The sequence below is a fragment of the Melopsittacus undulatus genome, chromosome 2 (assembly GCF_012275295.1).
Source record: "Melopsittacus undulatus isolate bMelUnd1 chromosome 2, bMelUnd1.mat.Z, whole genome shotgun sequence".
NCBI lineage: Eukaryota > Metazoa > Chordata > Aves > Psittaciformes > Psittaculidae > Melopsittacus > Melopsittacus undulatus.
The window spans coordinates 93878966-93906303 of NC_047528.1; the positions used below are offsets into that span (position 1 = coordinate 93878966).

At 38.4% G+C, this 27338-nt stretch overlaps 1 protein-coding gene across 3 annotated transcripts; it reads left to right on the forward strand.

Annotated features, from left to right (window-relative positions):
- Positions 1–26: 26 nt before the first annotated feature.
- Positions 27–26613, forward strand: PAXBP1 (PAX3 and PAX7 binding protein 1). 3 transcript variants are annotated; one of them, XM_005151654.3, is made up of 18 exons: positions 27–589; positions 2184–2312; positions 3824–4000; positions 5238–5459; positions 6063–6166; positions 6985–7205; positions 8140–8329; positions 13395–13518; positions 15762–15861; positions 16298–16413; positions 18322–18521; positions 19018–19162; positions 19318–19439; positions 20202–20278; positions 20542–20608; positions 22256–22402; positions 22803–22957; positions 25062–26613. In XM_005151654.3, the coding sequence occupies exons 1-18, from the start codon at positions 133–135 to the stop codon at positions 25177–25179; spliced, it is 2871 nt and encodes a 956-aa protein (XP_005151711.2). In that variant the 5' UTR covers positions 27–132; the 3' UTR covers positions 25180–26613. The 3 variants fall into 3 exon arrangements, with proteins under 3 accessions (XP_005151711.2, XP_033927147.1, XP_033927138.1); XM_034071256.1 differs by having other exon boundaries at positions 5238–5333; XM_034071247.1 differs by having other exon boundaries at positions 3827–4000.
- The last annotated feature ends 725 nt before the right edge of the window (positions 26614–27338 follow it).

Here is a 27338-nt window from a genome sequence, read left to right on the forward strand (position 1 = left end):
CGGCGGCGGGCAGCGGACGGTAGGGGGCGCTGTGGCCGCCCTTGCGGCGGCTATCATGCTCGGGGAGCCGGGCCTGGGCCTCGGCGCGGAGTGGCGGGAGCGAGCCGTGCGGTGGGATCGGTGTTCGGCGGGATGTTCCGCAAGGCGCGGAGAGTGAACGTGCGGAAACGGAACGAGTCGGAGGACGAGGATGAGGAGCGCGACGAGGAGCCGTCTCAGGAGCCGGCGCCGGCGGCCGCGGGGGTAGAGGAAGGGGCCGCCGAGGCCTCCATGGCGCTGGCGGCGGGCCCCGGGCTCCTGCCGCTACCCGCCGGCTGCGTGCCCCTCGCCTTGCCCGGCAGCCCCGCGGCCTTCGCCTGCGCTGCGAGCTACGGCGCGGCTCTGGGCTTGGGGCTGAGCCTGTCCGGAGGCGATAGGACAAGCCTGGGGGCTCTGCCGGCGGCCGCCTTCCTACCCCCCCCGCCGCCGCCGCAGCAACAGCAGGGCAACGGGCTGCCGGGGCCCGGGCGTCCCAAGGAGAAGAAGCGGACGCGGGAGAACAAAGAGGTCCCTCGGGCCAGCCTGCTCAGCTTCCAGGATGAGGAGGAGGGTGAGGCGAAAGGCTGTCCGCCTTTTGGGGCTGGAAGTGGCCCGGGCAGCCTGCACCCCCCCAGGAGAGGGGGCCTCTTGGTTTATGTATTTTCAAGGCAGTGGGGCTGCCCCCTGTGGGGTGGCGGCGATGGGGGGTGCACAAGAGGGGTAGAGCCCTGGAGGACGCGGTGCGCGGGGCGGGGAGCGCCCCATGGGCAGTCGCCTTCGGCCCCGAGCCCTACCCGGCTCCAGCGTGCTCCCAGCACCGGGGTTGTGTCCCGAGGATTTAATTCCGGTTTAGTGGGGCAAATTGTCCCTGCTTTCGTGTTGCCGGTTCCTGCCTGTTGCACCCGTGTGGCTTGACTTGGGTTTGTGCAGCAGCAGGTACAAGGCCCAGGGCTTGTGCAGCCCTCCCTGTCTGCCGCAGAACATGCAGTGCTGGTTGGGGGCATCTTTCTGGCAGCTTGGTGTCGACTTTGTTTCCATCTGATGTGCTGGTGTTCACAGGTTGGACTGCCTGTTGTCCTAGCAAACTTCATGTGAAGCCACCGATGATTTGTTGCAGTTAGTTCATCGAGCCGCCAGCGAGGTTTTTTTAGGTTAACCTTCATAAATGGTGGAAGAAGTGGCTGACCAGTTTATGAACCAAAGCTTTTGTAAAAATAATATAATTGTATTTGTACAGTGCTTTAGCTAGTAATTCTGTTGGGTTCCAGCAGGTACCATACTCATGAATTGGTATGTTCACACTCAGGCTGATTATGGATAATAGCTATTACATATTGAAAATTATCAAAAAACACTCCTCAAACTCCAGTGTTTGTGGCATCCCAGAAGTTTGGGGTGAATAAAATGAAAATCATATTTTTCTTACCCCTTTTGTCAGCAGGAGAGTTAGTATGCATTTTGATGTTTCTTGGAAGGAATAGTACTGTAATCATGGGGACATTGGTTTTAAGACTGGTGGTCTGAAATCTTGACAGAAATACTGAAAAGATGGAATTACACTGTAGACTTAAAAACACCCAAACACTTGTGAGTTTCCTACATTAAACTTTGATTTTTTTTATTATTTTTTCCCCTGTGCTATTTAGTTCTTAAACTTACTGCATACCTTTTGGTAGATCGTAGTGCTGCAGACATTTGAACTGGTAGTACAACCAACACTAGCCATTCCCTTACTTATTATTTGTGTATATGTGTGGCTGTGAAAAAGACTTGACCGAAGATGTTGTGGCTTCATGTTGTTTTCTTCCAAACACATGGTGACAGTGAAGGATCAGCTGGATTTTGGTTTTAAAAAGAAGGTTACTACAGTTAGATAAAAGCAGGCCATGTATGTACCCTGTTGTGTAACTTCTGCCTTATTTTCTGTGTCTGTGCTGTGAGTGGGATGAATACACATGAAAATGACCACAAAAAAAATGGGGTATACATGAGTCCACATGAAAGGATATGGGACTGGTTTTGCTGCAACAGTACAAATATGAAGTCACCTTAAATTATGTTGTTAGTCGCATTTACTAAGTTCTAGATGCAAAATTAACAGATTTAATAGGTAAGTATACTTCTTGGCAGGTCTAATGTAATGTTTTCCAATTTCTCTTTTAAAGAAACTGAAGAAGTTTTTAAAGTGAAGAAGTCAAGTTACAGCAAAAAGATTGTAAAACAATTGAAGAAAGAATACAAAGAAGATCTTGAAAAATCGAAAGTTAGAACAGAGGTCAATTCTCCAACAGATGGTAACTGCAAACCTAACTACCTTTTGTAATGAGAAGATTAAGTCCTGTAGACACAAATTACTTGTTTTCAGGATGAATTGTTAGTTTTCTAGAGGCTTTATCGTTAGAACTGAGGCAAGCATTAAATGTGTTAATTGAAACCTTACAAATGCTATTCTGAAGCTGATAGAGTTCATATGGAAATGAATGTAGAAGGATGAAACTTGTCAGCTACTTATACAGTTGGCAGTAGACTGCAGTACTTTCTGTGTTGCAGCTCTGTTTACCTCAGATAAATTTCTCCCTATGGAATTAGGAAGGAATTAGTGTATAAGTGTGTCTGTTGCTTATCTGCCAGTATGTGTTCTTGTAACACATCTCGAAAAGGAAGATTTTGGGGTGAGCAAGAGTGGTGTTCTTTGTTATTGAGTAAATAACAAGTCCTCAACAGCTGCTTGTTTGGGGACTTGGACCTTAGAGTAGACTTGCTGATTAAGATGACAGTTTTGGTTGGGTTTTTTTGGTGTAGAATAATAACTTACAACGCTATGAGCATGAGCTGAGGGGCATATGATCTAATGATAGCAATGGTATTGCTGAAGCATGAGCATGGTCCCGTGCGGAAAATTGCCCTTTTTTAAGTCAATAAAATTAGTTCTTAATAAAATCTTACATATTTTTAAAAGGCTTTGTTTGCATTTAAGAAACCCACTGGTTCTTTTTTTATTGGAATCTTTAAGTTGTCTACGCAGTGGTGTGGGGCATGAGCCAAACCAGAAATTATTTCTGTGGCTAATGTTCAGGTGATATGTGAAAACCTGTATCTTAATTCTGTCTTCTGTCACAAAGTTCCTCCATTTTGCACACAGCTAGTGCATGCTTGCTTTCTGTTTGTCTGTCTTGCAGTCTCAGTAGTTAGTTTAGTTATAGTGCAAAGATCTCATGGTGGCTACTGAGCCAGTAGTCTGGATTCTCTAAGCAGATGCTAAAGTCTGAAAACTCAACTATGTGCACCTGGATTTCTCATGCATTTTTTTACTTAATATTTATACCTGCTGCCTGTGTCTGCATGTTACCCACCTAATGCTGGGTAATGTTCCACCCAGCCCAAGAGGAAAATGAAAGGGTTCTTTTGGAATGAGTCTGTTCTTGTGGAAAGATTTGGCGTAACACAGGCAATGCTTTCTAATTACATAGGTAAGAGACTGTGTGAAGGTTGCACGTATGATCATAATTACTGAGTTCCCTCACTTTTTTTAATACTTGGCAATATAGAGAATGTTTAGTGGTTGATGAAGCGTGTGCTTCGTCAGGTTTTATTTTGAGAGGATGTCAATGACTTAATCACAGGTTAAAAAGTCATATTTTACTAGATCTAGAACAATGAAATTATCATCTAACATTTCCTTTTGGGTTCTTTGTTTTTTGTTTTTTTTTTTTACTTTTGGCTTTTATACCTTAAAAAAATAAAGCACTAACTTTTGAGTAATCTTTATAAAAAGATTAAAACATGGGCTTTGTTGTCTTACCAGTAGAACCACCACTAGAAAAGACAGGACAGATTAAGGATTTAGGTCAAGAAGATGGGACTGCAAACAGTGAGCATGGTGAAGAAGAAATGGAAGTTGAAAGTGAGAAGGAAGAAGAAAAACCGAAAGCTGGTGGGGCTTTTTCCAGTGCTCTGTCGTCACTGAATGTTCTCCGCCCAGGTTGGTTTTGTAGTATGTCTGATATGGTAACAAAATCTTTAGCCAGCTTTTACAGCAGACTGATTTGTGAGATTGGGGAATACTCTCCAGCAGTATATCAAGCATCTGGAAATTGAGGAAACTGCTGTTTTCCAAACCATATTAAGATAAATTGTTTTACTACAGAATGTTTCATCTTAATGTCAAATGCAGGAATTTGTCTCAGTGATGACGAACTGTAAGAAAATCTAGATTGGAAGAAGTGGCTTACCATGAATTTTAACTGTTGCCAGTTAAAATTCTGTCTTTAATTCAAGTGTATTGGTAACAGGTCTGCAAGGTATCTCATGAGGTTCTAGGTCAGGCATTGAGGCCAGAGAAATCAGTCTGAGAAAGTATTTTTGAAATTGGTTTACAAACTGCTAGCTCACTCATGGTAGCCTGGTCTCCACAGCCTTGGCCATGTTTCAAGAGAAAAAGGATTTTCTAGTTGACTACCAAATAATTTTTCCTTTTAGGGGTAATTGCAAAGTAGTGGCATATGTACATTATGCCAAGCATCTAAAGATAATGCTTGCTTGAATAGCATATCTCTTGTTCAAGTATAAAGAGAACCTGAAATTCAGCTGGTTTTGCATGCCTAATCAAAGTAGTGGCAAAAGTTGTTTCAAAAAACTGATTTTGGGGGACTTCTTTATATGATGTATATAAGTTGGATTAATTTTGTGCTAGAGATTTCAAATATTTATTAGTCTGCTTTTCTTGTTTTCCCTCAATTGCACAATCTCTCATATTAGCTTTGTCTAGTTTGGTGTCCTCTTAATCTCTGAGCTGTCGTCATCTGGTGAAATAGCTGATGGTTTTTGTTCATGCAAAATAAAAACAGGAGAGATATCAGTGCAGGAGGTGACCCAGTAAAGAACCTAATTTTCTTCCTCCCTTTGCAATAGTCACCTCCTGTAAAGGACTTCCTCTTCTTTGGGAGTATTTCCCATAGGAGCATCAAGCTCCTGCTGTTATGGCATGTGAGCTGCTGGAAGCAGAGCTGGACTTTTTGGGTATATCCCAGCTTTGAGGGTTTCTGTTCAGAAAGTTTGCATATGCAGCTTATAAGTTGCTTGCAAATGTTTCTGTGAATATGGATTTTTGTTCTTGTCACATTTTTTTCCATTTGCAAAGTTGATTTGGTAGGGTGGCAGAGATGAATAATAAGTTTTTGTTGCAGTGGTTGTTTAATGGTGCAAACATCTATCTCTAGGAGAAATTCCAGATGCTGCTTTTATTCATGCCGCTAGGAAAAAGCGTCAAATGGCTCGTGAACTTGGAGACTTTACCCCCGTTGACAGTGAACCAGGTAAAGGCCGCCTTGTTCGAGAAGATGAAAATGATGCCAGTGATGATGAAGATGATGACGAGAAGAGGAGGATAGTTTTTACAGTGAAGGAAAAATCCCAAAGGCAAAAGATTGCTGAGGAAATAGGTAAAACCTTTTAAGAAGGACAGCTGATAAACATTCACACTGTTTCACTGCAAGTGCTCCCATTCAACATTTTTGAACAGCATGTTTTTCAAATGGGCATGAATCTGGAGTTATATTCTGTTTCTAAGGAAAAGTACTGCATAATGGAATCTTAAGTATAAAATTTTGAGCACAAACTGTTCCTCTGCTTACAAGCACACAACTCTTCTGAATCTGGTAGAAACTTAGACTAAGAATCAGTATTGTTCCTGTACTTTGTTTTTTAGGAAGTCTGTAGTTCGAAAAGAAAAACATTAGTTCTTCGGCATAGCATTCTTCTTGCTGACAAGCAGGTAAAATAACTGGAAAAGAAGAATTAGTGAGATACATAGGATTTTAACATTAGAGGATTTTACGGAGTTAGTTGCAAATTTACCCATTGCGCTTTTTAAGTGGAACCTCTGTGATATTAATTCAGAGGCTAGTGTCCTTAATTCCTCATGAAGAGGAAAGGAGGATGCACTGGGATGTTCCCACTGAAGCATGGTCTTTGAAGGTTTTGAACTCATGGACCTTACTATTATCTTCTGGTTTTTGTTACCTGTCTGTTTTACTTGTATTAAGGTATTGAAGGAAGTGATGATGAAGCGCTGGTGGCAGGGGAGCAAGATGAAGAACTCAGTAGATGGGAGCAAGAACAGATACGAAAAGGCATCAACATACCTCAGGTACGTATTCAGTTGTGAGCTCTTTTTGGTGTGTTTCTGCATATGTTGGCTAAATCCGTTACAAGCTTGAGCAATTTACAGAAGGCTGTTTAATCTGAGAAGTTCATATGTAACTTCTGATATTCTTTAAAGATAAACGAGAGGTCAGATTTAAGTACCCGGTGGTATCAATTTCATTAGTCTCTCTGTTCTGGGTAGATACTGATTATTTGTGGTGCTGTTAAGAGGCATTTATTTACAGCCTAAACCAGAGCTAGAATAATGCCAGTTTGAAGAGACCTCTGTTCTTGTTTGTTCATAGAGTGTGTAAACAGCGTATGTTTATTTGGTTCTGTATCCTGCATTGAAGCATAGAGTTGGAATTAGTAGCAGGTTGTAGCGTATGTTGCCTGCACACTCATAGTGAAGTTGCCACTCAGTTTAAGAGGATAGTTGTCTTTTAAAACAACAACAAAACACCCTGCCGCAGGCTTCAGCAAAATCACAATGAAAACACTAAGAATCTGAGTCATTCTGTTAAATAGCCATAGCAAAGTTGAGTATAGTCCCAAATACTTGGTTATTCTTGGAGTTATAGGCTGGTTAGAATTGTCGTTTTGTATTATAATGATACTAAATACTTAAATGTGTCCATTTAAGAAGGTGCATCTGAGTGAATTTGTTTCCATTGGATGTTCTACACTGAAATCTACTTGATAATTAAATTTTGTAAATGTACCTGCCTACATTTCTTGCTTTATAACTTACATGTGATATGAAAGGGAGTTTCTCTTTTCTTTAAAATCTAATAGAGTACAATTTTTTTTCTCTTTCATTAGGTTCAACCAAGTCAGCCTGCTGAAGTGAATAATCTGTACTACCAGAACACTTACCAGACACTGTCTTATGGTTCATCCTATGGCGTTCCATACACTTACACTGCGTATGGATCATCGGAAACCAAGTCTCAAAAAACAGATAATACAGTTCCTTTCAAAACTCCCAGTAATGAGATGACTCCTGTTACTATTGATTTGGTAAAGAAACAGCTTAAAGACAGGTAGGACAGACCATCTTTTTAGACTTAAAGACTTGTCCCCTAGCTTTCTGTTCCTCGGGTGTCTTTTAGTCTCGGTGAGCAAACACAGAGTTTCATCGCTGGAAAAGTACTGACTGGCACATCCATTAAAAAAAAAGGCACACAAAAAAAGCTCAAAGTGAAGATGACATTGATATTTTATTCGAAAATCTCCTTGGATTGCTTCTATGGAAGTGAAGCTTTAAATATGAGGCCATTGATCTTGTTGAAGACAGGTCTGAGTTGCATCTTCTGGACACTGCACAGGCTTATAGTCAAGAATGGAAAGGCCAGTGAGGTGTTTAGCTTGTTAAGTTGTATTCCTTTAAATTGTGAATCACTTTTCCCCTTCAGGAGACAGTTTAAGTGTTAGTGTATACAGGGTTGTTTTTTTTGGTTTAAACACTCTAATCTGCTTGTCAGGTACGCAAAAGATCCTACTGAGTGAACAACCCAGTTGCAGTGAGAAATCACTTATAATCAACAACTTGCACTTTACATGTCTTCAAAATTGGTTTGTATGCCTCTTGCAGTGTTACAGCCTTTGACAGTGCATCAAGTTAGCAGAGGACTAGTCTGTTTTGTGTAAGCAATAGTTCTCCCACCACCACCGCCCCAGACCTTCCTTCCCAGTTGTACTTTTGGGCCAGCCTTGTACTGTTCTACCCACTCCTGTAAAAAGCTGTGGTAGTGGGCAGTGCAAGGTGCTCAGCATAGTCTAGCAAATTAATTTAAACCATTAGCCTTGCTGTTTATGTAGACAGGAAAGAAAGCAACAAATGCAAGTTAGGTAATATGTCTTTGCAGTATTTCCCATATATAGGCTTGGCACTTGCACTGTCTGTTTAATATCTCAATGGTCTGAAATAATACAGACTTTTGGATGTAAATTTGCTATTTATCCGTTGCCCTTCAGGTTGGACTCTATGAAAGAATTGCACAATGCTAATCGGCAGCAATATGAGAAACACCAGCAAAGCCGAGAGGACTCTACCAAGGCAATTGAAAGATTAGAAGGGTCTTCTGGGGGTATTGGTGAACAGTATAAGTTTTTGCAAGAAATGCGAGGGTATGTCCAAGACTTGCTTGAGTGTTTCAGTGAAAAGGTAAGGATGAAAAAACAATTATCTTTTTTCAAAAAAAAAAAAAAACGGGATTCTTAGTACATGCCAAACACCATCTCCTGTTTGCGAAAAATGTCCCCTGAGAACATGTTCTTCTAAAGGTTTGGTTATTTGAGGGTTGAAAAGATAAGTTTTCATCATGCCAAACGGGTTATCAGGAACCAGTCTTTCACAGTGTAAGAGGTTGCTGATTTTAGATTGCCTAAAACAAATTTTAGATTATATGTCATTAGAATTTTGGTAGATATTGCAGCATTTCAGCTTTACTCAAGATGCTATTTTTTACTTGTGTTGGATATCAGGTTAACAAAAGTAAGGGCCCAACTGCAATGTTGTTACTGTGTTCATAAAAGCATTCCAGAAACTAGCAAAGACTTGTATTTTGTGTGTTATAAAACTTCCTCCTGCCAGGCAGTTTCACATATTTGGCATTGCTCTCGTGTCTGAAGGAGAGAAGTTTTAAAACTAGTATAGCTGTCTGAAGACACACAAACTTAAAAATATGCTCCTTTCATGTAGTGTGATACTTCTGTGTATGTCTAACTTGAAAGCTTGGTCTTCCTTTCTTATGTTATTCATTATGTTTTAATTATTTCTTGTAAGTATAACAGGAGCTCCTGAAAATATATATATGTGTATATATATGTGTGTATATATATATGCTTATATATATATTCCACACAGAAGCTGTAAAGTTCAGGTAGCACTACCTAGGCTATTCATTGTCTTCTGACCTGAATACAAAAGCATTGTGTCCTCTTAATATATTAGCTTTCATAATTACTTGAGTAGTGGAAGCTGTTGCTTCTCTAGCTTGTTAGGTGTGGAAGAAGAATATAAAAGCATTCTGATTGCTGATTGGCTAGAGAGGAATTGTTCAGCATTACTAGTACTGGGAGAGTCCCATCTTCAGTCCTGCAGACTGAAGAATAGCTGTGTCATGAACCAAACACAGGAAGTGTGGACCAGTTAATTCAGCCAGCTTCTTGATTAGTTAAAACAGATATTGCTCACTGAAGAAGCAGAATTCCTGCATCTGTGTTGGCATTATCTGTTGAAGGATAGTAAAGGTACTTTCCTTTTCAGCTGTGTCAGTGTTGGTTGCCCAGATGTCTAAATTCCTTCTTAAAGATACTTTTTTATATTCTTTTCTGAGATAAATTTGTGTTTCAGAAGACAAGTTAAACACCTGCATCTCTATTCAGCATTTGCTTTCTGAAGACCTCTTGTTAAATCTCTTTTGGAGTAACTATAAGCCACATCTGAAGGTTTTCTTTGATAGTCTTGTTCAAGTCTTTTCTTGAAAACATCATTCTGCGTATAAACCAAGTATTTTAGTCTCTCAGATTTTGTATAAAGTGGGATGACTTACTGTTAAGTAATAGTCTAACAATTTCAGTTCAGTCTGTAGAAATGTTACTGACTTATCTAGCTATACTAGTAAATAAATAAATTCCAGCCATTTTATAGCAAATTAACTGCTGATAATTTAATAAACGGGCTTGTTATAGTTGTTTCCTTACAATATGCCTTTCCAGGTAGTTGGTCTTTTAGGGATTCTACACCCATACACCTTCCTCACCCTTCCCACCCTCTCCATATCCCATTTGCCATGCCAGTCCATTGAACTTTTAAGGCATGTTTTTATCATCTGATGAGAAGGCTGCGTGGAGACCTCATAGCAGCCTTCCAGTATTTGAAGGGAGGCTATAGGGATGCTGGGGATGGACTGTTCATTAGGGACTGTAGTGACAGGACAAGGGGTAACGGGTTCAAACTTAAACAGGGGAAGTTTAGATTGGATATAAGGAAGAAATTCTTTACTGTTAGGGTGGTGAAGCACTGGAATGGGTTGCTCAGGGAGGTTGTGAATGCCTTGGGTGACATAGTTTAGTGTGGGGTGTCCCTGCCCATGGTGGGGGGGTTGGAACTAGATGATCTTAAGGTCCTTTCCAACCCTAACTATTCTATGATTCTTAGGGGCAGTCACATTTGTTTTACTCTTTTCAGTTGGAGGCTGCTGCACTACTTTACTTGTATGTACAATGAGTCACAGAATTAAGAGGTTATGTTAGTTTAACAGGAGCATTTAATTTATTGTGATGTCCTATATATCCCTCAGTTGTTTGGCCAGATAATCTGTTTTAGAATTTGAAGCTTTCAGCAGGACAGAAGTACTATCGAATTCAAAACCAGTAGCTCACAGGATACTGCAGGGTTTTGTAAAAAGGAGGCAGAGGGAGGGCATAGAGTAGTAAAATCTGTATCAGGTTTTATTTAAATGAAATAATGAAGTGCAGCAGGACAGTAAATTCTTCAATTGTAAAATTAAATTGCCTTCAGCTTTTTTGCATAACCTGTGGCCTTGACTACATATTTAAAGTGTGTATGTTTATAATCTGTAATGTAGGTAGTTGTAATATACGTAAGTATATCAAATGTGTATCCATGTGTGCAATAACACTCTGTGTGTGTATATGTGTGTGTACATATGCACATATATGAACACAGCCTAAATATGCATAGGAATAGGTCCCTCCCTATCCTTTCAAATGTGATGCTTTGATGCTTTCTCTTAATTTTATTGGGATGGTAATTAGACAAATTCACATTGGTGCTGATCTGAATGAGAAAGTGGTTTGCTGGAGAAGTACTAACGTGTTCACAGTATATTTGTCCACTCCAAAAGAGTCTGTTCCTCTAGAGTTTTCTTGTATGTCTAATGGCTTAGTTCTGGAGAACCGAAACCATCATTATAAATGAGACTTTCTTCCCCCTACCCATCTTATTTCTGCACCTATTCAGCATTCTCAACCCTCCATGATCCACAGCCAAGCAAAACCATGTTGGTTTACTGTTTTGAAGAGAATCTGAATGTTAGAAACACTTTGTTCACTTATAAGGTGCAGTGGAGAGTATAATGAGGCATCTATTATGCAGATTTTAGAAACAAACAATAGAAATGTCAAATCCTCTATGATTTTTTCCTCTCCAGTAAATGATAAAAGCCAGTGGAGTGGGAGCTGCTTGCATGAGTTCCTTCACAAGTAATTACTGTAAAAATTACGCTTTCTGAGAAGACTAGAAAGTGGTAACAGTGTCTTTACCTTTTGAATGTAGGAATATGCAAGGGATACAGAAAGATTAAATTGTTGAAGCGTGTCTTTGACAGCACAGTTAGATGAACAGTTACTTTACCTGCAGAAGCAGATACCAAAACACACTGTGTGTCAGAGAGGGAGGACTGTAGGTTGAAATTATGCTTGATGTCTAAATATTCAGAGAGGTTTCCGCTTTTCCTCTTAACATTGTTTACAGTGAAAGTGAAGAAAAAAGAACCCAAACCACTGAATTCAAGGTATTGACTAAATAAAACAATAAATGACAGCTATAGCTGGAGTCAGTGAAATTATCAGTTATTCATCAACCACGGTATTGATTATAGAAGAATAACAGCTTCTAAGTCTCTTGTGTTTTAAATAGGAAGTGTTTTGAGTTGATTTATGTATCTGAATACATAGCTGTTGTTTTTTTTTAATCCTGAGGCAATTATAGAAAAAACTCCTAGGGATGCTTTGAAAATTTAATTGAATTTGTCAATGTTAGAATTCCCTGTACGCTCAGAAGAGAAGAATCTGTAGTTTTTGTGGTAAACTGCAGTGAAACTAGTTGCTTGGGGTTTTTTAATATTTCTGTTTTCAAAATTGTCTTAAATACCAAATACACGCCTCCCGTGCTGGGATATCGTGATTTCCAATGCCTCTATTTTCTCCAGAAGATGTGTGTAGCTTGGGTTGGTGCACAGTTGCTTTTATTTTAATCCCCGTAGGCCATTTTGTACCACAGAGCACTAATACTTCATCCTTTTGATATCTGCTCTGCTGTGTGTGTCATTCGCAGATAGCTGAACTGACCCTGTAGCTCTGATCTCATAATCTTACATTTTACTGGAGGAGTTTCTTTAATAGCTGCTGAGTCGGGTTCTAAATTGCATCAGGAAACAATTTCTGATTTTTATCTTTTGTTTTGCAAAAAAACCACCTTAATTCTGCCTGGTAGACAGCACTGAAATATTTGAGCTAAAAGGCTGTAAGACTGTGGGCTAAAACATATGTCTTGGAGGTAAGGACTTAGGTGTTCATACTAAAAGGAGATGCCTTTTCAAATAAAGAGATTGTGAAAAGTTCTCTTTTGCATCTGAATATTTATAATAATCTAATTTTCACTTGTCCCAGGAAATTAATTTTTGCAAAAGTGTGCAGTGAATCTGACGTATTTAATGTCAGGAGATTTCCAGATGTTCCAACATCATCTATTTTTGTTACGATTGCTACTGAAGTTTAGTCCACTTGGCAGGGGGACAAAGGCAGAGTGGTAGGTCTGGTCTGACTTTAAGTCTGTATCACTCAAAGGTTATGCTTAATGCATAACTCACACGAATTGTACAATTTTAATGATTCTACCGATTTGAATTTACCTGTTTGGATAATATACTTACACAGCTTTTTATTGCATTTCAATGATAGTCTTTCAGCATAAGCTAATAGGAATTACAGCAAAACAAAAGCTGCTGGCTTCAGGAGGTTAGATTCATGTTGGGTTGTTGGGTTTTTTACTGTATACAGTCAGGTTATTTTCTCATTAAAGCACAGAATACTTCAACATTCTTTTTTAAAGGTAGAGACGAAACAGAGGCCTGAGAATTGTAAGCACCATAACACAGTATGTAACATGCTTGGTAGAGAAGACGAGGGTACTTGAAGTAACATTTCAGCTGTTTAAAATGGTTGGTTTACTGTGTAGACTCACTCAGTCAACAGAATTTACTTTGAGAATGCTATTGCTATGGTTGAAAGCTATCGACATTAAATGCATGTTTTTTCGTCACATTGAAATATTTACTGGTCCAAATGATCCCAGTGGGTAAAAGGAAACAGTTTGTGCTGCTAGAAGTACAGTGACAGCATTATGCTTCGGAATAGTATGGTACCCCAGAAACTAAGCACCTAAAGAACTTGGTATTACGTAGTGTGTTGTATTTTTACAGGTGCCTCTGATTAACGAACTTGAGTCTGCAATGCACCAGCTGTACAAACAGCGAGCTTCACGCCTTGTCCAAAGACGACAAGATGATATTAAAGATGAATCTTCGGAGTTTTCAAGCCATTCAAGTCAGTCCATCTTGAAGGTTTTTATTATTCATTAAACAACCTTGTTTACTTAGTATGGCTTAATTTAAATGTAAATGTTTGAAGTATGACTGTCTTGATGTTTATCCTTACTCTTGACATGGGTAGAAGCAAGTTTAGATAAAAGTTCTCTAATCTGTTTTGTTTTAAACTCAAAGCTGCTCGTAACTCTGACTTCACCTCTCCTTTCTTTTGCTCCTAACTGGATTTTCTCTTTCCTAGCACTGTAAATGTATGCATGGTGGCAGTGGTAGTAGTGGTAGCATGTGACTCCTTATTTTCCTCTTTTGTCAGGACTTATTTTTTCCCATAACCTCATCTATAAATTTCCTGTAACACTTACAGTTAACTCTGTACAAATCCCATGGAGCTGATTTCTGTCTGATGCTCTGTTTGTAGGAAGCAGAAGTATTTCATTTCAGTCACTTAACTGGTAAAATTAAAGAACTGGAAGAGACTGGTGGCATTGTTAAAAATCAGATTAGTACAAAATGACACTACAATTTAAGATAGTCAGTTAAAATACCTTCTTACTGTGAGTGTGTGGATGGGGGAATTCTCAGTGAGTTTTCTGATGGTGATTGCTCTTCATTGTGTGAAACTACAAAGGTATAAATGTTAAATTGGATGGAAATACACATTCCTTGGAGGAGGTTTTATTCAGCATGTTACATGATGGGTAAATACCATATTAATGGTAGTCATCTTTCTGCTTTGGAGAGCTTTCTGTTTTTAAAAATGGTTTTCTTGTCTGTCCTATTGCTGACATAAAATCCCAAGCCACTTCCTATTCTGTCACATTGTGTCCAGAGATGAACTTTTGATAATACCATTAGCTAGAACTTACTAAGGGGGATAAAGTGCTAAGGCATCAGAGTTGGTCATCCCTTTAGAGTGGTTAGCGTACATATTCCCTTTAGGACTTTATTTGGAGCCACAGGCATCACATGTAGGCCTTGCAGTTTTACTACAAAAATGTTGTTGTAAAAATTAGAAATCTAATGTACTAGAAACGTGTTTCCTAAAAGAAGCTTGGAATGGATTATTTTTGACTGGAATTTAATTATGGGGTGGAAATAGTTGTCATTGTCAAGGCTGGGTTTTAAAGAGAGATTTCATTTAGTATCTGTGAGTCTTGAGAATGAATTTCTCTGTGTCTAGAAATAGTTCAGTTCTGTCTCTGAAATTACCACAGAAACTAGGAATTGATGCCAGAAATTGATTTGGTGCGTGTACAGACATAGGCAGTCTGCTTTTCTTCATACAGTGTCAGAACACTAAAGGCTAGAAGTGCATTTGTCTGTCAACTTTTGTTTTATTTCTCTGTAAAGACAAGCAGCTGAGCTTGGAATAACATTTTAAAAATTGGACAACTGATGGCTTCATCAGTATGTTAAGGCTCTTAGTAGCTCCAGTATGGATTTGGAATAATTACTTAAATTATTGTTAATATTTTTAATGATGGATTTGTAAATAGTTTTAGTTAAAACATTAAATTTGCTGCTCTGAAGCTTGGGTAGGCTTTTGTTTCAATCTTGATGTTTATATTGTAGTGGGTGGGCTTGAGCACTGGCTAGCATTCAACCCACTTCTAAAATTTACCTGAAAAGGATAAACTGGAAATACTTTTGTGTCTGACTGCTAGCTGACAGTCAGCTTCATTGGTTAGTGGTGGTGGTTTCTATAATCAGGAACATCTATAATGCAGCTTGGAGGAGGGAAGACTGTTTTTCCTGTAGCTTTTGATGTGTTTAAAACTTCAGGCAGTCTAAAGCAAAACCACAATGAATAGAACTCCCAAATACCATATATTCCTGCTCTGGTGACTCCTCTCTGCCTGTCTTTTTGTTCATTTTCTTTTCGAAAGATACATGGTGAGCATGTTTATGTAAGGAGCGCCTTTTGTTGTCGAACTTTCAATTTAAGCAATTTCTGTTAAATGTTGACTTTTATATCGTTGGGCACTGTTATGAGAGGGACAAGAATGAGGTATGGTGAAAACTATTTGATGTTCAAGTGGAGATTTTTCCAAACCCCACTACTCCCTCTTTTAACCTCTATACTTGTGAATTCAGGCTTCTGGGTGCATCTTATTTTAAAACTTCAACTTTCTGCTTCAAATTACTCTTAGTTTAAAGTAGGTAAAAGGCTCTTATGAAACTGCCTGCAACACATTTCTGTAATCATAGATAAGCATTTTAATTTTCATCCATCTAATTTTACAGATAAAGCACTGATGGCACCAAATCTTGAATCTTTTGGACGAGACAGAGTGATCTATCAAGAACAAGTAAAGCGTCGAACTGCAGAAAGAGAGGCTAGAAGGTAGAGTACTGAAATTTCTTATCTGTTAGGAGTCTTTGCTTGCTTGCAGAATACAGTTGTCCTATGTCACTTACTAATGTAAGTAGCAGCGTTTGCTTCTTTCCTGCAAAGGTTAAAAAACACACTGGGCAGGGGTTTTCTTACGTATCCCAGCTCACCATGCAAGTGTACAAAACAAGGCTCCATCACATGATACTAACATAAAATCATTAAAAAAGCACATAGTAGACCCATTCCGTATCTGTCTGGTCTCTGCTGATTTCTCTTCCTTCCACTGTTTGAGGCAGCAACATAGATGTAGTAATATAGTGAAAGTGGAGGGGTTTTTAGCCTGGATTTCCCTGCATTGAAGGCTATGACAAACTTAGGTGGATCTGTACATTGCATGGGGGTAAAGAAAAAGTAATAACTGGTTTATGTTGCTGATCTTTTTCAGAGCTCGTCGTAGACAAGCAAGAGAGCAAACTGGGAAGATGGCAGATCACCTTGAAGGCCTTTCCAGTGATGATGAGGAAACTTCGACAGATATTACAAACTTCAACATGGAGCGAGGTTAGAAAAGCTACTGAAGCTTTATGTTACAAAATACAGGAAAAATGTCAGAAAAAAAAGAAGAATTGATCCAAATGCAGCACTGTCCATGTATTTCACCATCTTCTGGAGAAAGTTTAGGAACTGTTCCTTGCTGGATCATCAGTGTGACCAAAACAGTCTTTTTTCACCAAGCTGTTGTGCAGCTTGCAGCTAACAAAGTACCCTGTCCTTACTGAGTTTCTCTTCAATTAAAACATTCTTTTCCTGGCAAGCAGTAAGATTTTGTACCTTCAACTGGGTACTGTCTTCCTTCTAATTTGTAACACGGTTTATCATTCTTCAAACCTCTGCTTGTTTTACATGTGAAATTCTGAAAACCTTAGTGCTTTAGAAACTATTTCAGTGGCTGCTGTTAAACTAGTGAAGAAAGTGGAGCATCACTACAGTAATCCCATTCTCTTCTTATTTTGAACCTTAGTACAATTATAATTCTCTCTGATTAAAGAGAATTTCATAATTTTAGAAGAAATGTGGAGAAGGGGAGCAGCAAGGATCAGACGTTAAGAATTGCTTATGTTGTGTATGAGGGAGGCTTAAACAGTTTTACAATCTTCAGCTAGGAGAACAATGTTGACTTTTCACAGTGTGAGAGCTAGGGGGCATGAAATGAATTGGTAGGATTGGTTTAAAGTAAACAAGTCACTTCCCACAGAGAGCATAATAAAAATGCCAAAGTCATTGCTGTAGGAGGCTGTGGAGATCCAAAGTGTGAACAGATTAAAAAAGCAATTAAATGAACTAACAGTGGGATCCTTCAGAAGTGCAAACAGTTTCCACACCTTTAGTTCCTGGCTGAATTACCAAAACTGTGGGTGCAGGGAGAGCTCTTTGATAAACAAAGCAACTGTTAGGGTTGTTAGGTGCTATAATTAAGTTTGCCAAGTTAAATGATCTAGATTAAAAATTCAGCATGGCTGAATTGCTCTTTGCAGCTTAGCACTTTTATGTGTACTAAAGCCTTTTGTAGGAGTTTCATCGGTTTCTGAGTAAGCATAGTATTTCTAAAGATTGTTTATTTTTAATCATTCGTAGCTCTCATGTTAGTCCAGATGAGCAGTGAGCTATATGGAACAGAGGGATGCACTTTGTGCCTGCTAACTTCATTTGTAGCATCTCTTCTTGATTCCAGTGTGAAAAATGTGTTTATACGACATAATCTTATGGTTCCCTCAGGCCTGTCTCTACCTTCTAAGTCTACTAGTTACATTAGTTGTATACAGGTTACTACTATAACTAAACATTTAAAACTGGCTGCAGCAAAAATGACTGATGAAAATGAAACTAACCCTGGGAAGTGGAAAAGATGAAGGGAAAGTAATATATGGAGAAAATGTTTTGGACTGCATAGAATACTGGTATGGTAAATGTAAAACAACATAAGGAAGATGCTAAGAGATAGTTGCCCAGTGCTAACAGTTATGTTCAGCAGTTTAGTTTGGTGTCTACCAGTGCCCTCTCAGTCTGACATGCCGATTCAGTTAGCTTATCTTAGTTGCCCTCCTGTACTTGCACTTGGATGCACAAAGTCATAGCATAATTTGGGTTGGAAGGGACCTGGAGGTCAGCTGTTCCAGACTCCCATGCATAGCAAGGCCAGCTTTGAAGTTAGATCAACACTTGAATACACACTGAATGTATGAAACACTTAAAAGCAACACCTGTAGTAAAATAGTACATCAGAGACTAATCATGTGCTCGTGTTTTTATTACTTTGTATACCTGAGGCAGAAGTAAGAGAACTTTTAAACATGATGGGGTTGTTGTTTGTTTATAGGAGTTTGCTTATGCCAGTGAGCATCAAAGTCCCTCTTGAAAGAGGTATTACAGGGAATAGATGATGAACTTACTGTTTTTCTCCCCCACCAGATCGTATATTGAAAGAATCCAGCAAAGTTTTTGAAGATGTGTTGGAAAGCTTTTACTCAATTGATTGCATTAAGTCACAGTTTGAAGCTTGGCGATCAAAGTACTTTGCTTCTTACAAGGATGCTTACATAGGCCTCTGTTTACCAAAGCTGTTTAACCCTTTAATCAGACTTCAGCTGCTTATCTGGACGCCTTTGGAGGTAAGGTCCTCTGCAAGCAACTTCTACCTATACAGTGGTTCTTTCACACTTCTGCAGAGCAAAGTAAATTACACCTTTGATGTGTGCTTCTCATAAATGCATGTTCTAGGCAGAACATTTTCTTCACTTCTCAGGAATCAGGCTGGCCTGTGTTTCTTAAGGAAGTAGTGTCATTGCTTCAGAAGTAGGGAAGCCAAAACACATGAAGTAATTTGCCCACCCTTGAGCCATGTTAAGAGACTGTTTGGTCTTGAGGCACTATTTCTTTTTTTGTTTAATTTCCACTGCAGATGAGTATCTGACATGTAAACAAAAAGGACGGGGTTTGAGTTGTGCCCACTTGCTGCTTAGCATGCCTGCTCAGCATACCTCCTAAAGTGTTCAATGTTCTGTTTTGTGAGTGTATCATACTTGCATATATACTACTCTTACTTTCTTTAATATGTTGACTGCAGATCTCTATTTAGAAATCCAACCTCAGTTCTTTATTCACTAGGGCAAGTGTCGAGATTTTGAGACTATGTTGTGGTTTGAATCATTGCTGTTTTATGGCTGTGAAGAACAGGAACAAGTGAAAGATGATGCTGATATTTCACTGTTGCCTACCATTGTAGAGAGAGTTGTTCTTCCTAAATTAACAGGTATAGTCTTGAGAAGAAAATGGGGAGAAATGGGGGGGTGTGGAAGCTGATGTTTGTGCTTTTGGATCTTACTGTTTTGTAAATTATTGCCTGGCTGTTGTTAGTACTTGTATTTGAGCATTTGCAAAGAGAACTAATTCTTTAATTTCTTACAGTGATTTCTGAAAATATATGGGATCCTTTTTCTACAACACAAACATCCAGAATGGTAGCAATTGTACAGAAGCTAGTAGATGGATATCCTTCTGTGGTGAACGCAGAAAACAAAAATACACAAGTAAGTTGGTTTTTTCTTAAGTATCTTGCATAACTTAAGAAATTTGGATATATTCTTTCTACACTATATTGGAGAACACAGCGTGCTTCGTGAGGAACAAGAAAGACTTTTGCAATTATTTAATGCTCTGCAGCCTTGTCATGGAGAGTCAAGTGGTGATAAATTAGGATAAGGAACTTGGTAAAGTCTCTCCAAAATAGATGCTAGATATATAAAAAGAGATCTCAAATGTACTAAGACTTGTTGATCTGTAGTTTTGGTTTTAGGGCCAGCTATAGATAGTTGGGCTTTTCTGTTTTTTTGTAACCTTTTCAAATGTATTGCTTTGAAGTTTGATTGCTTTACTTACCTTCTGTGAATACGAGAATTGATGTCATGAGTTCAGGTGCTGTAGCTGATGCAGTGTATGAATTTCTTTTAGAATAGTGGAGATAGGCCAAAGTACATGTGTATGGAGAAGTTAGATTAAAAATTACAAAAGCCCTGACTTCCCAGAAGCTGTGTGATCAGGCTTAACTATAAAGTAGTTCCATTGCCTTCAGTTTTTATTGAAAGCGTCAAATTTCGAAGTTGCCTCTTGTCAAATTGCCTCTGTTAATTACTACAGGTTTCTCTAAGATTTTCTATATATAATGTGCTTAAGTATGCGTACCTTCTACTGTTAGGGTCATAAATTCTCTTTGTTGCTTTGAAAATCAGTTTGCGTGGTTAACTACTAAGCAGTGCATTGGACACTTTAAAAAATGAAATTATCTGTTTCAGATGCTTTTAAAGGCATTGTTGCTAAGAATGAGGAGAACACTAGATGATGATGTATTCATGCCCTTATATCCAAAAAAGTAAGTTTGCTTTCAACTATGGTGTTAGACCTTTGTTTGCAAGTTGGTGTCTTCTGTCCATAGTTAACAGGGTTTTTTTCTCAGTATGGTTCACTGACTGGATACAGGAGATATTTCATTATCATACTGTGAGGATTTAGCAAAGACAAACAGGATGGAAGGGAATATTTACAAAGATGAACTGTGTGTGGGTAGGAGGAAGACAGCAAACTCCAGACAGAGGTGATCTTGGTTATTCATTAAAGAAATCTCTTACTTTCCAGCATCTTAGAAAACAAGAACTCTGGTCCATATTTGTTTTTCCAACGTCAGTTTTGGTCCTCTGTTAAGGTAAGTCAGTAAATACATCTGGTAAATCTTTCATCTAGACAGTGTAGCAATGAAATCCTCTTCAAATCTGTGGAAAATGGTAGATGGAAATTGCTTTAACTACATTTGAAAGAACTCTAAATTTGGGTTCTTAGTCTCTGATAATGCACTGTGCCATCTTTAAAAGGTTGCCAGTGAAAGTACCATCATTTTAACTTGTATATTGTGGGTTTATTTAGCATACTCAACCTATTTTTTTTTTTATGTCACTGGGCTTAATGTCATTGCCAGAATAAAATATGCTGCTTTTATTTCACTTATGTTGGAACGAGTGAGCTTGGTTTGGTTGGGGTTTTTTTTACGTATAGTCTGAAAATCTCCATGAAAATAACTTGGCTCCTTTTCAAAAGCTCACTGCTATTTGTAATGTGTAAGAGCATTTGTAATCTTGAGTTTAATTAAAACAATAAAGAGCAAGAAAGAAAAGTTCTCTGTGTGTGGAACATGCAATACAGAGTTTGCAAAGGTCTGTCAGAATCTGTGACTTTTGTAGTTTATTTGCAATAAAAGGATGTGAAGAAAATTAACTCCCAGTTACACAGGAAAGTAAAGTATGAGTCACAGAATCACAGAATAGTTTGGGTTGGAAGGGACCTTTAAAGATCATCTAGTTCCAACCCCCATGCCAGGGGCAGAGACCCATGGTGATTGAGCTGCCGATCTCCATGATCATGCAAACAGAAATCGTAGCTGGAACTTTCTATTCAAATTGCAACAGTGAGGGAGACTGTATTTTTAATGAGCTTCCAGTCACTTCATTTACTTAAAATATTTGGCACTGAATTCTTACACTTTGAAATAAAAGTCAACTTCATAAATGCTGCTTAGAACAAGAAATGCACAAGGTTCATTTATTAAAATGCTGTTGTTAAAACAGATTGTTTGTTTAGGGCTTGTGTGTCTTTTAAGGGTGAAATTGTTTGCCTCTGGCAGTATCTGTTGGAGCAGGGGCAGCTTAAAACAGTGGTAACAGCACAAATACTTTAGGGTAGCATTAAAAATACAGCTCTGTTAACTAGCAAGTCAGTTACACTATCAAAGATGAGCAGAAATAGAAGCTCTGTGGCAAGTGCTTATTTACCAGCTCCTGATGATGTGCCTCAGCTCTACACTCCTGGCTGGGCTCATTTGTATGAGGGTAGCAGCAATTCTTCACAGGCTGCATGCTAGTGGGGAATAACAGCTGTACCAGCTGGCTTAGTCAGTGTCCCTGGAGACACTTTGTGTCACTTGTGCCTTGGAAGTAAGGGTATGGTGGGGCTTTTGTTGACAAGGTGGCTATGGATTTGCCCCCATATGGCATATGCTAGGCATCACTTGGCTTGCCATCCACACCAGGTTTTGAGAACAAGACGGGTTAAAACTTTAATCTTTATTTTATTTCTTGAGCAAAACATGAGCAAAGCTGAGATGGTTGTGGTGTTTGTATGAGAATTCACAACACTCTAGGCTGGTACTTTACGGATTCTGAATAGTTTTGAAGCTAACAGAAGGCATATTTCCACTGCTTACCTTAGCCATGCTGTTGCATTTGAAAAAGCTCTAGAGTGTTTGATGAACATTTCAGTACATTTGTAAATACTTATTTTCCCTGTGTTGTATTTTCAGTTATTAGGAAACTTTCTCCAGTGGTATGGAATCCTTTCAAACAAAACTCTTCAGGAGCTGTCAATAGATGGTCTGCTAAACCGATATATACTAATGGCTTTTCAAAACTCTGAGTATGGAGAGGACAGCATTAAGAAAGCTCAAAGTGTAAGTAAAATCAAACTGTGTTTAAAATGACTTGTAATTCACATTGCAGCTGAAGGAAAAATGTAGTTAAAACTTTAGGCTACTTAAGAAGTCTTGGCTTTCACATGCCAAAGTTGAAATGTCAGTGAAAAATAGTTTTTTTTTTTTTTAATTTTTCTTTGTAATACACAAAAGAAAACTTTCTCTGCCTCATATTTGTAGATAGTTCAGGTATAGCATTGGTTTCAGTGGTTTACTGCTTGAATTTGGGATTTTTGGATCTTTTTGGTATGTTTCTCAGTGTTTCACTCAGTTGGGCCTTGTCACTGCAGTATTACCTGGCAGGCTTCAGAAATCATGTTAGATGACTTTTAAAGTTCTGTTAAATTGTGTTTAATGTTCTTTTTCCTGTTATGTCTAGGTAATTGCCTGCTTTCCTAAACAGTGGTTCACTAATCTAAAAGGAGACAAAACTATTTCTCAGCTAGAAAATTTCTGTAGATACCTTGTTCATCTGGCTGATACAATTTATAGAAACAGTATTGGTTGTTCTGATGTGGAGAAGAGAAATGCAAGGTAACTTCCTTTGAGTTAATGCAGTTGCAATTCTTGTGCTTTGTGTTATTTTTGCTGACACACTCAAACATGGGTAAATATCTTTCTGGTGCTGCATGTCTTTTGAAATTTCTTTGAATTCAAACCCAAGAAACATTATGATATGGTAGATGGGGAGATTTTTAAGGTGTAAAACTGCAGCTGCTGGAATCTTGAAACATCTGTAGAATGTTTTGCACTGCTGCTTAGTGTCACTGATTCTGGCAGATTTTGTAGCTACTGTTTTTGGGTTGCTCCACTGTGTGAGCATGTTGCCAATTCCTGCATAATGGCTTCTAAATTACAAACTGTGCTTTTGTATACAGTACAAAAGTTCTGACACTGCCAGCTGGATGAATCTGTTTTGGCCTACACTGAAGGGTCATTTTACTGGTATCTCATAACCAGCATAATTAAAAGTTTGGATTAGATCCATAAATATTTCTGCTGGCCAAGTAACCTAAAATGCTATGCGTGTAACATTCTACACTCAGACTTAAAAAACAATTACACTGATATGCAGAACTAGGACGAGACTGGAAGATTCTTTATTCCTGTGCTGTGACATGGGAAGCAGAGATTTCAAGGCCAGTAGTTCTGCTGTTCCCAGCAAACCTGAAACTTGGAAAGACAAACCTCCTTGCCACATGCATTAATCATTCTTGATAGTTGAACTTGCTTGAGCCATTGTTGAATTACTCTTCAGTTATTGAGGCTCTCCAGGGGATTAGATCTTTTTTGCTTTTTGATCTTAAGCACAGCACTGAATCATAGAGACAGAAATTTCCCTTAAACCGTAGCAGAGAAATCTTGGTTAAGAGGGTTGGGTTGTTCTTTTTTCTGGTGTCAGGTTTTTTTTCCAGTTGCCATGTTGGTTATTAGACACTTTTCAGAGCCACTTTTGGCTGTGGCATATGAATCATCTCATTTTCAGAGAACACTGAGCTTTGTGCCATGCTGGGTTGCTTTTTATCTGCTCTCAGGTTATGCCTCAGAACTTTTGTGTCCAAAATACTACAGTAGTGTCACATACCAATTTAATTTTCCCCATTATTCAGATTCCAAAAGGACTTAATACTTCTTCATTTCTAAAACCAAAATGCCCTGCCTAGCATGATACTGGAATTGAAATGAAGGAGTTGAGAGAGAATCCAGTAGAGATTAAAACTTCCTCTTTTTTTGTTAGACTGTTCCTAAATTTGAAAGAGCTTTCTTTACCAGCTGGAATGATGACTTGGTAAAACTTCTGCATTGGAAGAGAAACATCCAATTAATAACTTTTTTTCTAGTGAATGCTAATATAATTTCTGTCTTATGTCCTCCTACTTTTTTCCTGGCATTTAACAAATCTATTGCCATTGCTCCATTAAGCAGATGAAATAAGTCTGCATCAGAAATAGTACTTTTTATAAGTGAAGAATGTCTTCTCTTTTTTTATAAAACCTAGTAAAGTTGTTTGAACTACAAAGGCATCATTTCTGCCAAGAGGGAAATGTATCTTTACCTATGTTTTCCAACATAGGATGCTTTCTCACAGATCAGCTAAGTTCATTTTTACAATTGATTTACTTCTCTTGTTTTTACTGAGACCAGTCTAAATTTCATGTCCACCCTCAAAACAGGGTCCCAAAGTTGTTCTCGACAGCTGAAGAAGTACAGTCCTCCTGACAGTTCACTCTTAAGCTTCCTAGGTTGACCTGAATTGTAATACAACCTTTTTAAGACATGCATTAAAGCGTACTTGCTGCCTTGATTTTATTTTCTTTTTTGGCTGAAACATTTATCAAGGGAGCTGTGACTCACTGCACAGTACAAGTAATCCAAGACTTTCTCTTGAGATGACACTGCACCTCATATTAAACCATATTGTATGATTAATTCCTACTCCCAAAATACATTTTCCAATCTCAGTACAAAGCTGATACCCAGCTGATTTTATCAGACTAAGCAAGTGGGGCAGAGGATGATGTGAAGTTATCTGAAACTAATTTGCTATATGGATTCATAATGTATTCTTCTGCTGAAATATTACTACTTGTACGTGATTGTTCAATTCCTGTATTGATTTCTCCTTCCCCTTTTTTAGGGAGCACATAAAGCAGATCATAAAGCTTCTAGCAAGTATCCGAGCACTGGATCATGCTGTGACAGTTGCAAACGATCACAACATAAAAGAGTTAAAGATTTTAATAGAAGGAAAATAGACTTTTCTGACAACTTATTTTGAGCTTTAAAACCATTCCTGATGTGTAATTTATGTACATATGTAAAGTTTCTTAAACTGTAAAGTATTGATCTTTGTTTTAATACAAAGTGCATTCTTATATACAGCATCCTTAAAAAAAATAAAAAAAATAATTCTTTGAAAACAAAAATGGAATCTCAAGATAGTCATCTTTCCAGAAATCAGATTTTTTCCTTAAAGTTTCTCAAAATCTTGCTTACAAAAATACTTTGTACCCATGATTAGTAGTCATCTGCTCTTGGTAATTGTTCCATGGTTAACTGGAATGTGTACAATATATTATGTGTAATACAATGTATGCATATATTTATACCACCACATTGCTTTCACACTGGATATAGAGATCTTGTACTGTTGGAATAAGCTTTTCATTTGTTCAAAATTACTTATTTTGACAATAAAGTGATCATATTATTGGTCAAAAGGGCTGGTAAAACATTCCAATATGTGAAAATCATTTGAACTAAATAGTAGAGACACTTTCAGATGGAACCTGACCTTTAAAAAGCAGCTGTGCTGCACTAAATTGGAATAGGCAAAAAATCATTCTCATTCAGACTACGGAACACGTAAGAGTGTTCTTGGAACCAAAACAGGAAGGAAATCCCAATCATAGCTTAATTATTTTTTACTAGAGGCATACAAAGAGATTGTTGTATTATACTTGTGATTATTGCACAAGTATATGTGACAGCACTTCCTAAGCCTCACTTTTAATTTTTTAGGAGTAATAGTTTACCCATGAACTCTGGACACTTGTTTCTTGTGCAAGTTGGTTAAATTCACATTTTTTGTCTTTTGGGTTTTGGGGGTTGGGATTTTTGGGGTGGAGGATGTTTGTTTTGGGGGGTTTGGTTGGTTTCTGTAGCTTCATACATGGAACCTGATTTTTTTCTGATCAGTGTGGCTAAAGATAACAAGCAAAATGAAGGTGAAGAAAATTTTATATCCCATTATTTGAAATATTTATAGTAAATAATCTAATGTTATACTTCCCACCAAATACCATCTACGAATAGTCTTAAAAAAAAAACCATTTAATCTGAATGTAAATTAAAAAGAAAACACTTCTAAAATCTGGTGATTTATATCGAACACTGTTGGGGTCCAAGGCATGGGAATAGCTGTAATAGCCTTGGATTAAGAGCTATTTCCAGGTGTGCCCTACTCTTTCAGGGAACTGTAGCAATAAATTGGCATACTGAATAACATAAGAAATCATTGTATTTTAAACTCATGTCATGTGGTATGAGTATATTAATGAACAATCTGTAACATGCAGACTTCATTTTGACTCTGAACAATTGTTTTTCTGAACTGTTGGGATTGATGGCATACATTCAGAAATACCTGCTTTTAAAAAAATTGTTTCAATAAACTCATCTGTCAAGGAGCTGTTGCAGTGCAACTTGGTCCACTTTATTCCTTTGGGAACGTGAGAAAGGAAATTATATGTGCACTGGCTGACTCCATTTCAGTATGTCAGAGAGAAAAATTGTCCTTGGTGGAGTTTTGGAGGGAACAAAAGTAATCCTAACCAGTCTATAACTGGCTTTGAACTGGAAATAATGTTTATTCACTCTGTACTGCCTCTCTAGGAAGTACGCTTGTAATGAGTATTTCTTCTGCTCTTTATCTTGAGTATTGTCCAGGTTTGAGCCATCGGCCATCACCTCAAACTTTGATTTTCTTCTGATAGTATATAGAATTGTAGAACCATAAAATCATAGAATAGTTAGGATTGGAAAGGACCTTAAAATCATCTAGTTCCACCCCCCCCCCATGGGCAGGGACATCTCACACTAAACCATATCACCCAAGGCTCTGTCCAGCCCAGCCTTGAACACTGCCAGGGATGGAACGTTCACAACTTCCCTGGGCAGCTCATTCCAGTGCCTCACCACCCTCACAGTAAAGAACTTCTTCCTTATATCCAATCTAAACTTCCCCTGTTTAAGTTTTAACCCATTACCCCTTGTCCTATCATTATAATCTCTAATTAATAGTCCCTCACCAGCAGCCTTGTAGGCCCCCTTCAGATACTGGAAGGCTGCTATGAGGTCTCCACGCAGCCTTCTCTTCTGCAGGCTGAACAGACCCAACTTTCGCAGCCTGTCT

What these genes read in the sequence shown, in the direction of transcription:
- PAXBP1 (XM_005151654.3), top strand. Translation starts at nt 133, where the DNA reads ATGTTCCGCAAGGCGCGGAGAGTGAACGTGCGGAAACGGAACGAGTCG. An exon ending in AAGGCATCAACATACCTCAG is followed by an intron (nt 6,167 to 6,984) that starts GTACGTATTCAG and finishes CTCTTTCATTAG; the next exon opens with GTTCAACCAAGTCAGCCTGC. An exon ending in CAGAAAACAAAAATACACAA is followed by an intron (nt 19,440 to 20,201) that starts GTAAGTTGGTTT and finishes TATCTGTTTCAG; the next exon opens with ATGCTTTTAAAGGCATTGTT.